Source organism: Myodes glareolus, chromosome 13 (assembly GCF_982192425.1).
Source record: "Myodes glareolus chromosome 13, mMyoGla1.1, whole genome shotgun sequence".
NCBI classification, from domain to species: Eukaryota; Metazoa; Chordata; class Mammalia; order Rodentia; family Cricetidae; genus Myodes; species Myodes glareolus.
In genome coordinates this window covers 50,602,442-50,614,208 of record NC_142038.1, presented here as the reverse complement: position 1 = coordinate 50,614,208, position 11,767 = coordinate 50,602,442, and the positions used below count along the sequence as shown (strand labels likewise).

Below are 11,767 nucleotides of genomic sequence, written 5' to 3'. Positions count from 1 at the left end.
GGTTCTGAGCCTGGAACATGGCGGCCGTTTCTATGTGGGATGTGCTTTCTGGAGAAGTGAGAGTTATGCTGTAAGAATCAGAGTCAGCTGGGCGGCGGTGGCGCACACCTTTAATCCCAGCACTTGGGAGGCAGAGCAGGCAGATCTCTGTGAGTTCAAGGCCAGCCTGGTGTACAAGAGCTAGTACCAGGACAGGCACCAAAGCTACAGAGAAACCCTGTCTCAAAAACAAAACAAAACAAAACAAAAAAAAACCCCAAAAAAGTAAAAAAAGAAAAAGAAAAGGAAAAAAAATGAAAGAAAGAAAGAATCAGAGTCAGTGTTTCATTTTCTGTAATTCCTTCCAAGGTAGGGTCAATTCTTCCCTCTCCTGAACTACAACTATCTTTTATGTCCGCCGATCTAACTGGATTAGGAATTATGTGAAAGTATAGTATGTTTATGTTTCATTTTCGTATACTGATGGAGTGTTATCAAACTGTTCAAATGGAAGAAACTGTCTTGAGATGATCAATTCTCTGATGTTAAATATCTCTAAGGGATGAGGTGCCATCCTGTCTGCAAACCAACAAATCAGTTTGGAGGGTCATCCTCATGTTTGTAACCAGAGCACCGGCTGGGGGACAGACTGCCTGACCTGCTTCCGGTGCCCAGTCCCCCCCCCCCCCCCCCCCCCCCGTCGGGTGTGGGTTTGAGATGGGGAAAGTCGGAGACATTTATACGAGGGACAAGATCTCTGGAATTACAAAACCCAAGGTTTATGGAGTCCAGGAGGCATTTCTGTTCCTCCCCTCTGGGGTGTGGGAGAGAAAGGGAGATTACAAGAAAATGGTTGGGAGTTTTATTATTGGCTCTTGAAAGTTGAGGATCAAACAAGCCTTTCACAGGACTCACCTAAGGCCACCAGATAACACAGATATCACATTACAATTCATAACAGTAGCAAATTTACAGTTATGAAGTAGCAACGAAACTGTTTTTATAGTTGGGGTCATCACAGCATGAGAAACTGTATTACAGGGTCACAGCGTTAGGAAGATTAAGAACCACTAACTTAGAGGATCAGTTAGAGTCCGTGACTATCATGGTAGGGAGCGTGGCAGCTGCCAGGGTCCAACAGGCAGAGGCTCCTGTCTTGATCTCAAAGCACAAGGCAGAGAGCTGGGAATGGCTTAGGCTTTTGAAACCTCAAAGCCTACCCCCTCCAGCAAGGGCAAACCTCCAATCCTTTGCACAGTTTCACTACTGGGAATCAAGTATTCAAACATATGAGCCTGTGGGGGCCAATCTCATTGAAATCACAACCATTAATCCAACTGTCCTTTAACCCTGGTGCCTGTGATCTGCTCAGAGTCCTCACTGTGTGTTCAGTGTCTCCCACAGCTCTGGCCTGAGAACACGTGTGTGATGCTTTACTCTTTCAACTATTTGAGGGGCCTGCCACCCATCTCCCAAATAAATCACACACGGAGGCTTATTCTTAGTTATGAATGCCTGGTCTTAGCTTGGCTTGTTTCTTGCCAGGTTTTCTTGACTTAAATTATCCCCGACTAACTTTTGCCTCTGGACTTTTTCCTTTCCTTACTTCTGTCTACCTTACTTCCACTCCGACTCCTTGGCTGGCTGGGTGGCTGGCCCCTGAAGTCCTCCTCGCCTTGTCTTGTCTTCTTGTTCCTCCTCTTCCTTATTTTCTCCTTCTATTTCACTCTGCCTGCCAGTCCCGCTTACCTTTGCTCCTGCTTAGCTACTGGCCGTTCAGCTCTTTATTAGGACCATCAAGTGTTTTAGATGGGCAAAAAACCCAAAACAAAACAAAACAAAAAAAAAACAAACCAAAATAAACCAAAAAGACCCCCCAAACAAACAACCCCCCAGCTTCGTAGAGTTAAACAAATGCAGCATAAATAAAGGTTATACACCTGAAAATAATATTCCCCAACAAACACTTTTCTGCTCTTTCCGACCCTGCAGTTCTTTTCTTGGGAGGAGGTAGGACTTCTAGGGAGGTGGAGAAAGTCTAAGAACGAATTTCTGCTCTTGCATTGAGCCTGATGTGTAGCAGATACTCTCTGGGGTGATGGCGTACACTTTTACTCCCAGCACTTGGGAGGCAGAGGCAGGCAGAGCTCTGTGAGTTTGAGGCCAACCTGGTCTACAGACCGAGTTCCAGGACAGCTAGGACTGTTACACAGAGAAACCCTGGCTCAAAAAACAAAAACAAAAACAAAAAAAGAAAAGAAAAAAAAAGAAAAGAAAAAGAGGATACTCAGTAAAGACCTGTGGAGTGAATGATGTGGACTCATGAGGCCAGCGAGGGCTACATAGCCAGGCTGTCTCAAAAGACAAACAAACAACAACAAAATTCCAACCAATCAGACAAAACCAACAGATAGTTATTTTAAAAATATTTATTTTGTGAGCATGTTTGTATGTATGTATGTATATATATACACACACACACATACACATAAACACGTGTGTACACACACACACAACTGTGTCACAGCACGTGTGTGACAATCAGATAGATGGACAACTTTCAGGACAGAGTTCTTTCCTTCCATGTGGATCCTGAGGATCAAAATCAAGTGTCAAGTTTGATGACCTTTACCCAATGATCCATCTAGACTGTCTTTCTTCCCTTACAACGTGGTTTAAGATTTTAATAACTGTAAGACAGAGGATTCGTTGATCAAGAAGTTCTGATCAACCTGACCAGGGCCCTCAGAAGCCAGGACAATGTAAATGTTCCTTTTTTTCTCCCTTTGACATTAGGCAAAAAGGCCGGCTCCTTGGAGAACAGCCAACGTTGCCCACAAACCCACTGCCAGGGATGAACGCACTGGGGCTACGACTACACCAGAGCTGTACCCCTCTGAGTGGGATTCAGAGTCTAAAAAGGGATTTCCTGTAAGTGACAGGTGAACCACCTTGGGCAGCTCATCGGGCCTAGGTTGCCTATTCAGCCTGTTGTAACTGAGATCAAGTACATTGAGTTTGGCTGGCAGTCCCTTAGGTACCTGCTTCAGTTCAGTGAAAGACAGATTGAGCGAGTTTAGCTTGCTAGGCCAGTCACACCCGGGGGCGCCTTCAGTATCCCGCAGTGAATTGTGACTAAGGTCCAGTTGTTCCAGCTGTAAACTTGCTGCAGCCAGCGCGGAGCACACGCCGCTGGGCGTCTCCATCCCTGCGTTGCGCAGCGCTAAAACTCTGAGGGCCGGGAACTTGCTCCGACACAGAGCGGAGATCAGTCCTTTCTCACCCAATTCGGGGTTATCGGACAGGTCTAAGGTGACAAGAGCGGGGAAGACTCGGACTTGTTCGCAGGAAAAGTTGAGTGAGTGTGCTTGGGCAATATGCAGTACCTTGAGTCCTGGCTTTAGCCACTGCTGCAGTTCTGCGAGCCAGGCATCCCCTGTCGCCCACGATACGTTGCTGAGGCGCAAGGTGTCGAGATTTGGTCCGGAGGCTTCCAGGAGCGGCGGCAGCGCGGTGCCGGTTACCTCGAGGTTTTCAAGGGTTAATTCCTTGAGGCTGGTAAACCCGAGCAAACGCAGGACTCCGAATAGCATCAGAGCAGGAACCCGTGCGTTCCCCAAGGTAAGCCGCTGCCACGACAGGGACTTGAGCACATCTGTGATCTGCTTCGACGGGTTTGCTTCGGTGTTCACACGCTTTAGAAAATGCTCCAGGCTGCGGCCGCCGCCGTAGAACTTCACGTCTGTCGCCCCGATACACAGAAAAGCGCTCTGCCAGTTCGGCTCCGGATCTGAGAAGTTGCAGGCGCAGTGAACACCGTCCTCATCCAGCTCGCAGGGCTCTGGCGAGTCAGGGAAGGCGTGCGCCAGCGTCAGTAGAAACAGCAAGAAGCCAAGCTGACGCTCCTGAGGAGACAGCAGTGGTCAGGGAGACTCCTGGGGTTCCTCAGGTGGTGGGCCCGGTTCCACCCCAAGACAGTCTGACTCACCATGGTCGATAGATTCTGAGAGTTTCGATGGCCCAGGCCGGCTCTGAAAAGGGCTTCAGGTTCTTTCCTGTACAGCGGTGTTCTCTGGTTTCCAAGTTTCAGGCGCTTGTTTGCTCTCTTTGACAGCCCCTGTGAGTTTATGTAAACGTGGGATGTCACCCAGTCCCCTCCTCTGTGACCTCTAATCACTTCCCCACTTTCCTTCCTCCTAACAGTCCTCCTACTCCTAGTAAATATTGCAATGAAGTATTTTACAGGGAGGAACCAAAACAGGAAGAATTCTTTGTGGCATTAGGGCACTCTGTGCCAAGAGGATGACCTAAGCGCCTCAGGCTTGGCTGGTACATACAGGAAAAGGATGATTCACACCAGGGCCTTAATCAGTGTTCTGCTGCCCAATCCCAGAGATTCAGCTCCATTTTCCCCTAGCCTCAGTTTCTAACAATTTTCCGCCATTCAAATCCAAGTCCTTGACTTTCTTCAAGAGTGTGACTGACAGAACGTTTGTGGAAGATTGTGAATTTATCTATGGATTTCAGAGGGAGAATAAAGTTCAAGGTTGGGAGTTAGCATGAAGAACAACTCTCCCTTCTCTCCATCTTATTCCCTTGTTCAATAATTCATTCTCCTCCCACTCTCCCTCCCTCTCTTTCTCCCCATGTTCTCTCATTCTAGTAGCCCATTCTGGCCCAGAACTCAATGTGTATGTAGCTCAGGCTAGCCTTGAACTCATGATTTTCTTTTGCCTCTGCTTCCCAAGTGCTAGGATTGCAGGTGTGAGCCACCATGTCCAGCTTGTTTAATAATTTTCTTTTTTGTTTTGTTTTTTGAGACAGGGGTTCTCTGTGTAGCCCTGGTTGTTCTGGAACTCACTCTGTAGACCAGGCTGTCCTTGACCTCACAGAGATCTGCCTGCCTCTGCCTCCCAATTGCTGGGATTAAAGGTGTATGCCACCGTTGTTCAGGTAATAATTAAAAAAAAAAAGAGCTAGCTAGGCTAATGGCGCACACCTTTAATCCTAGCACCCAGGAAGCAAAGACAGGTGAATCTCTGTGAGTTCAAGTCCACTGTGGTCTACAAAGAGTTTCAGGACAGCTAGGACTACATAGAGAGACCTTGGTTCAAAAACAAAACAAAACAAAATGTGGTATTCGGTAGATCACATTGTCATGTGCAACAGCCTCCAAATTGGGAAGCAAGGTTTATTATTACTATTTTATTACGATTACTATTTTGAGATGGTTTTACTATACTCTGCTGGTCCAGAACTCACTATGTAGACCCAGCTGGAGCTCACACAGATCTGTTTGCCTCTGCTTCCTGGGATTAAAGCCATGCATCACCACAGTCAGCTGCAGCAAGGGGTTTTCTAAAGCAGTTTTCCTTGTAGGACACCCCAGCTGTCCTCACTTTTTTCTTGTCTTGGCCAAGAAATTCAGAGTGCCTTGATAGTCTGTCTTTACCAGATGTCAGGTTTTTTTTTTTCCTGAACCCAAGCCAGGGCCTTGAATGATTCTGTGCATTAACAAAGGTATTTAGGTTGTTAAAACACTGAAGGAGACTAGCCGAAGCCCTTAAGCTTCCAACTCTCATACAAACTCTGTGACATAGACTTACGTAGGAGGAACATCTCTCACTGTCCATTTTGGGGATGCTGCAGCCCTTCTTGGTTGGTAAATTCTTTAATAAATGCTTTAGATGGAGTGTTGTAATTTAAAAAAAAATGCCACGCGACAGAACTCATGTGGTGGAAGGTGTTTGTGTGTTTGTGGTTTTTTTCGAGACAGGGTTTCTCTGTAGCTTTGGAGCCTATCCTGGAACTAGCTCTTGTAGACCAGGTTGGGCTTAAACTCACAGAGATCCGCCTGTCTCTGCCTCCTGAGTGCTGGGATTAAAGGCGTGCGCCACCACTGCCAGGCATGTGTAGGGTTTTTTTTTTTTAATTGGGGGACAGGGAATGGGAAAAGGGGGGAGGGAGGAGATTGGCTTCTGGGGACAGGAGTGGCAGAAGAGAAGAGAGAGGCAGAGGGCGGGAGAGAGAGGCAGAGAGAGAGAGAGAGAGAGAGAGAGAGAGAGAGAGAGAGAGGCAGAGAGAGAGAGGTGGGCAAGGCCCACCTTTTAAAAGGGAATTAGAATTAGCAAATGTGTACAGGAGGCGCTCTTAGTGACCACAGTTGAGGATGTATCCTGTCAGGACTCTGAGAGCAGGCCAGTACAGATGCCTCAATACTAACACCACATCATCCTAGCATTTAGTGCTTTTTTTCTTTGAAACTGCCATTGACACCCCCCACTGGCATAATATATCTTTATAGAATTTTTGTATATGTCTATTCCTGGCATCTTTTGATCTTTGGTCATAAGACGTCACAGTGGCTCTGCATGTGCTAACTTCTCATAGAAGGGGGAGCCTGACATCTCATTCTTTCTGCCTCTTTCTTTGCTCATCAGTATAAGTCTCTGTGTAGGGCGGAGGTCACTCCGGCTAACCTGACTTTGTTACTGTGCATGCCATATAACTGCCTGAGTGTATAGTAGGAAGAGGCCTTTAATCTGCTCTGTGGCTAACTCCTCTAACCCACCAAATCCTGTTGACCTATTTAAGTTTACTTTGTTTTGATTATCTTGTTCCTGAGTAAGTACAGGAACAGATGTTTCAAGAATGTCTCATAGTCTCATAAAGAGACCTCTGTCCTCATGTGTGTCACAACCTCCAAGGCCTAACTAAGGAAGACCTTCAAGTAGATAAGGCTATCTCCCTAAAAGCTGAAGGAGTAGTATGTTCAGGACTTTACTCCTGGGAGAAGTCAGAAATGATCCATAAGCAAATTTTCATCAATACAATATCCCCAAACTGTACAAATATTAAAAGTCTTCCAAGTATGAATCAGGCGGAGATCAAAAGTGGCAGGGCGGCCGTCATGCGGCTCAGCTTTGATGGATTTTGTCAAGCAGCCGTGCTGGCTTTATGACTTTTGCCATTCCTGTCAGATATGGCTGTGCCAGCTCCCCCTTTTTTGTTTCTTAACTCAAGAGTGTGTAGATCTTGTGTGGCATGTAGGGCATCTTTCAGTTCTCAGAAGATGACTGGAAGGTCAAGAATCAAAACAAGCATAACTCCCAGGATTGCTCCCAAATTAACGACGCAAGACCAAAAGGTCTGTCCTGAGACAAAGTAAGTGAGCGATTATAAGAATCTACAGGGTGGTGGTGGCGCACGCCTTTAATCCCAGCACTTGGGAGGCAGAGGCAGGTGGGTCTCTGTGAGTTCGAGGTCAGCCTGGTCTACAGAGTGAGTTCCAGGACAGGATCCAAAGCTACACAGAGAAGCTGTGTCTCGAAAAACAAAAAAACAACAAAACAACATTAAAAAAAATCTATTTGTAATCTCAGAAGCTGAACTAATGGCTGTAATTTGTTGATGCAAAGACTGCATGTTTATAGCTAATTCAGAATTGTTCCACAGGCCATGGAGGTGGGGCCTAACCTATGTCCGGGTTACCTTAGAAGCAGTGTACAGAAGCTGAGTGTCACAAATCCATTTAAATTGTGAATGACAGGAAACAATCAATCTAACTTTAATTTAATTTTTTAATTTGATTACCTGTAAATAAGACTGCTTCTTCTAAAGCATTTACCCTGTCGTCTAGATTTTTATCAATTGTTTCTTTTTTGTGATAAGTGTCAAGGACACATTTTTTGATAGTTAAACAAATGCAACATAAAAGAATGAAACATATCTTTGTGTCATAAAACAAATGTTCCAGGCTGGAGAGATGGCTCAGAGGTTAAGAGCACTGGCTGTTCTTCCAGAGGTCCTGAGTTCAATTCCCGCATGGTGGCTCACAACCATCTGTAATGAGATCTGGTGCCCTCTTCTGGCCTGCAAGCAGAACACTGTATACATAATAAATGAATAAAATCTTAAAAAAAATGTTCTACAGCATAAACAAATGTAATACATCTTCAACTAGTATTTCATGTGTGTGTGCGTGTGTGGTGTGTGTGTAGGGGGAGGGTGCATATTCTTATGGAGACTAGAGGTTGACACTTGTGCCTTCATCTATCACTCCTTATTTTTTTATTTTGTTTTGGTTTTTTAAGACAGTATTTCTCTGTGTAGCTCTGGCTGTCCTCATACTCACAGAGATCTGCCTGCCTCGGCTTCCTGAGTGCTAGGATTAAAGACATGTATCACCATACATGGTGAAATATTTTATTTTCACAGAAGTGTTAGTTGATGAATAGCTGCTTGTCTTCTCTCAATCCAAACAAGGAGGCCTCGGACCATACTGCCTATCGTGTAACCCATTGAACATCCCTACATGCCATGAACACGCCCCAAATCCAGACCGGGTCACTCACATCCCTGACGACCTTCACTAAACACAGCTGATTATACACATAATCAAGAAAGAGGCATGGAATCCAAACTCTGCTGCAGAGGTTTGGAGACTTGGGCAAGTTTCTCGACCTCAGATGTTTGGGTCTCCCCCGCCCCTCCCGTGTGTGTGTGTGTGTGTGTGTGTGTGTGTGTGTGTACATGTGGGTTCATGTGAAGGCCAGAGGTTTATGTCCAATTTGTCTTCTATCTCTCTCCATTTTATTTGTCTAAAACAAGGTCTCTCACTGAACGTGGAACACACCACTTTGGCTAGCTTGGCTGGCCCTAAGATTCTTCTGCTCTGTCTCACTTACAGGCATTCCACTTCTCTGGTTAACTCCAGTGATGAGGACCCAAACTCTGCCGATAGCTGGTCTTTCTTTGGACTGCCAGCTCCAGAACAATGACACGGGGACATTTTATTTTATTAATTATGAAAACTTGGCTTTAGAGTAGGCTTGTTCCCAACTAGCTCTTTTTTTTTTTTTTTGACAGGGTTTCTCTCTGTAACAGTCCTAGCTGCCCTGGAACTCGCTCTGTAAACCAGGCTGACCTCAAACTCACAGAGATCTGCCTGCCTCTGCCTACCATGTGCTGGGATTAAAGTCATGGGCCGCCACCACCACCAGGTTCCAAATAACTTTTTTTTGTTTGTTTGTTTTTCAAGGCAGGGTTTCTTTGTAGCTCTGTGGAGCCTGTTCTGGAACTCACTCTGTAGACCAGGCTGACCTCACACTCACAGAGACCTGCCTGTCTCTGCCTCCCAAGTGCTAGGATTAAAGGCATGCGGCACTACTTAGCTCTTATAACTTAAATTTACCCATTTATATTAATTTACATTCTGCCTGTGACTCCTTATCTCTCCTCAGTACTAGGTATCTGACTTCCTCTGTGTCTGGCTGGAGAATCTCCTCTCTTCCAATTCTTTTTTATGAGTTCCTATCGCTCCCTTGAAGTTCCACTTATCCTCTCTGCCTAGCTATTGGCCATTCAGCTCTTTATTAAACCACTCAGAAGGTGCCTTAGGAGTGAGTCAGGATGGAGACACATCTTCACACAGAGTACAAAAAGATTATCCCAACACATGTCCTCGTGGTGCAAAACAAGTACTTTACCCTGTGAGCCAACTCCCTAGCCAGGTCCTACTTTAAAAGCCAAGGTGATGGTAGTACAGGGCCTGGGGCTGGTTCTTGCAGAGTTACAAGTGTTGTCAGACAGACAGATGTAGAAGGCGGTTTGGGCAGAGGTAGCAGCCTGAATAAACACTTCAGGCAGAACACAGTTTTGCCAGGTACCTCATCTCACCTTCTCAACCAGGAATTAGATGTGAATTTAAGAGGTTATCTTGGGCTGGGCGGTGGTGGCACATGCCTTTAATCCCAGCATTCAGGAGGCAGAGGCAGGTGGATCTCTGTGAGTCTGAGGTCAGCCTGGTCTACAAGAGCTAGTTCCAGGACAGGCTCTAAAGCTACAGAGAAAACCTGTCTCCAAAAACAAACAAAAACAAACAACAAAAAAGAGGTTATCTTGGGGCCAACAAATGGTAACATGCTTGTCACAAAAGCCACTACAGGAAAAACATCAACTAACTTTACCATGGCTGAGTGGCAGCTGGGAAGGGGCAGCGAAAGGAAGGACTAAAGGAAGCACTTAACTTCACAACAGAACAGGTTTAATCTGAGAAAAGTCTGAGGAGCAGAGGTCTCTAGAAAACCAGAGAGTTTGTTGGTCACTTATATACTCGGAATAGCTATAGGGAGAAATTAGGAGGAGAGGAGTGAATGGGGGTATTTTAGGGGTCTATTGCTGTGATACAACACCATGACTCAAAAGCAATTTGGGGGAAAGAGATTTTATTTCATTGTATACTTCCAGGTGAGAACAGTCCATCACGAGGGGAATCAGGGCAGGAAGTCAAGGCAGGCACTAAAGCAGAAGTCCTGCTGACTGGCTTGCTCCTCATGACTTGCACAGCCTGCTTTCTTATAGACTCCAGGACTACCAGTCCAGGGGTGGCCCCATCCCCCATCAATCACCAGTTAAGAAAATGCCCTACATGCTTGTCTACAGCCTGATCTTACAGAGACGTTTTATTTATTTATTTATTTATTTAATTTATTATGTATACAATATTCTGTCTGTGTGTATGACTGCAGGCCAGAAGAGGGCACCAGATCCCATTACAGATGGTTGTGAGCCACCATGTGGTTGCTGGGAATTGAACTCAGGACCTTTGGAATAGCAGGCAATGCTCTGAACCTCTGAGCCATCTCTCCAGCCCCTTACAGAGACGTTTTCTTGGTTGAGGTTCCTTCCTCTCAGGTGACTGTGTGTTGTGTCAAGGTGACATAAAACTATCCAGCATAGCAACTTACAACAGAAGAGATAGTTTATTTGGGACTTATAGTTTCAGAGCAGTAAGAATCCATCATCATCATGGCGGAGAAGCTTGCATGATGGAGAAGTAGGCAAGCTTGTAGCAGGGAACCCGAGAGCTGATATCTCAAGCTGCAGATACCAAGCGGAGAGAGAAAAGTAGAAACGGCGCAAAGATATGCTTCCAGTGACATATCTCCTCCAGCAAGGCCATGCCTCCTAAACAGCACCAAATAGGGACTAAGTATTTAAAGGTACAGGACTATGGGGACATCTCTTTTAAACCACCACACCATGGTTAACAGTTATGATGCCGTATGTAAGGGGGGCAATGGTCTAATGGCCTGGAATATGTGACAACGGAGCTGGAGTTGAGGGTTTATTGAGGATCTTGCTACGTAGTCCAGGCTGGCCTCAAACTTATGGCACACCTTCTTCATTACCTCCAGAGTGTTAGAAACCACATAGGTTGATGTTTGGGGACATGCAGGCAATGGGCCGAGCTCTAGGCAGAGGGAACAACCAGTGCTCAGGAAGTGGAGGAAACATCACTCATTCAAGAGACAAACTGAAGGTCCGTGGGATGGGTAAGGTGAAGTGCCCTTACGGTTCATCTTAGAGAAGAGGATTAGAATCAGAGCATACATCACCTAGTCGGTCACGATTTGGATTTTGAGTTGTGAGAAATTTTCACCTCACCCAATACTTAGTAGAGTGGTGACATTAAAAATTTGTTAAATTACTTTATCTTAAAAAAAAATAGCTGACCAGTGGGGGTGTACACCTTTAATCCCAGCACTCAGGGGGCAGAGGCAAGCAGATCTTTGTGAGTTTGAGGCCAGCCTGGTCTACAGAGTGAGTTCCAGGACAGCTGGAGTTACACACAGAGAAACCCTGTCTCAGAAAACAAACAAAACCAAAATAAAACAAAAGGGTGATGTGGGTTGTCTCTCTATATACTGTGGATATGCTTTATTACCATTGGTTAATAAAGAAGCTGATTTGGCCAATAACCTTCCAGAATAGAGCCAGGCAGGAA

At 45.6% G+C, this 11,767-nt stretch overlaps 1 protein-coding gene across 1 annotated transcript; it reads right to left on the bottom strand.

Moving 5' to 3' along the window:
- Positions 1-2,393: 2,393 nt before the first annotated feature.
- Cd14 (CD14 molecule) lies at positions 2,394-4,219 on the bottom strand. The gene is made up of 2 exons (XM_048442379.3): positions 3,968-4,219; positions 2,394-3,884 (listed from the first exon to the last, which is right to left on the bottom strand). Exons 1-2 carry the CDS (start codon positions 3,968-3,970, stop codon positions 2,772-2,774), a joined length of 1,116 nt encoding a protein of 371 aa, XP_048298336.3. The 5' UTR covers positions 3,971-4,219; the 3' UTR covers positions 2,394-2,771.
- Positions 4,220-11,767: the final 7,548 nt, after the last annotated feature.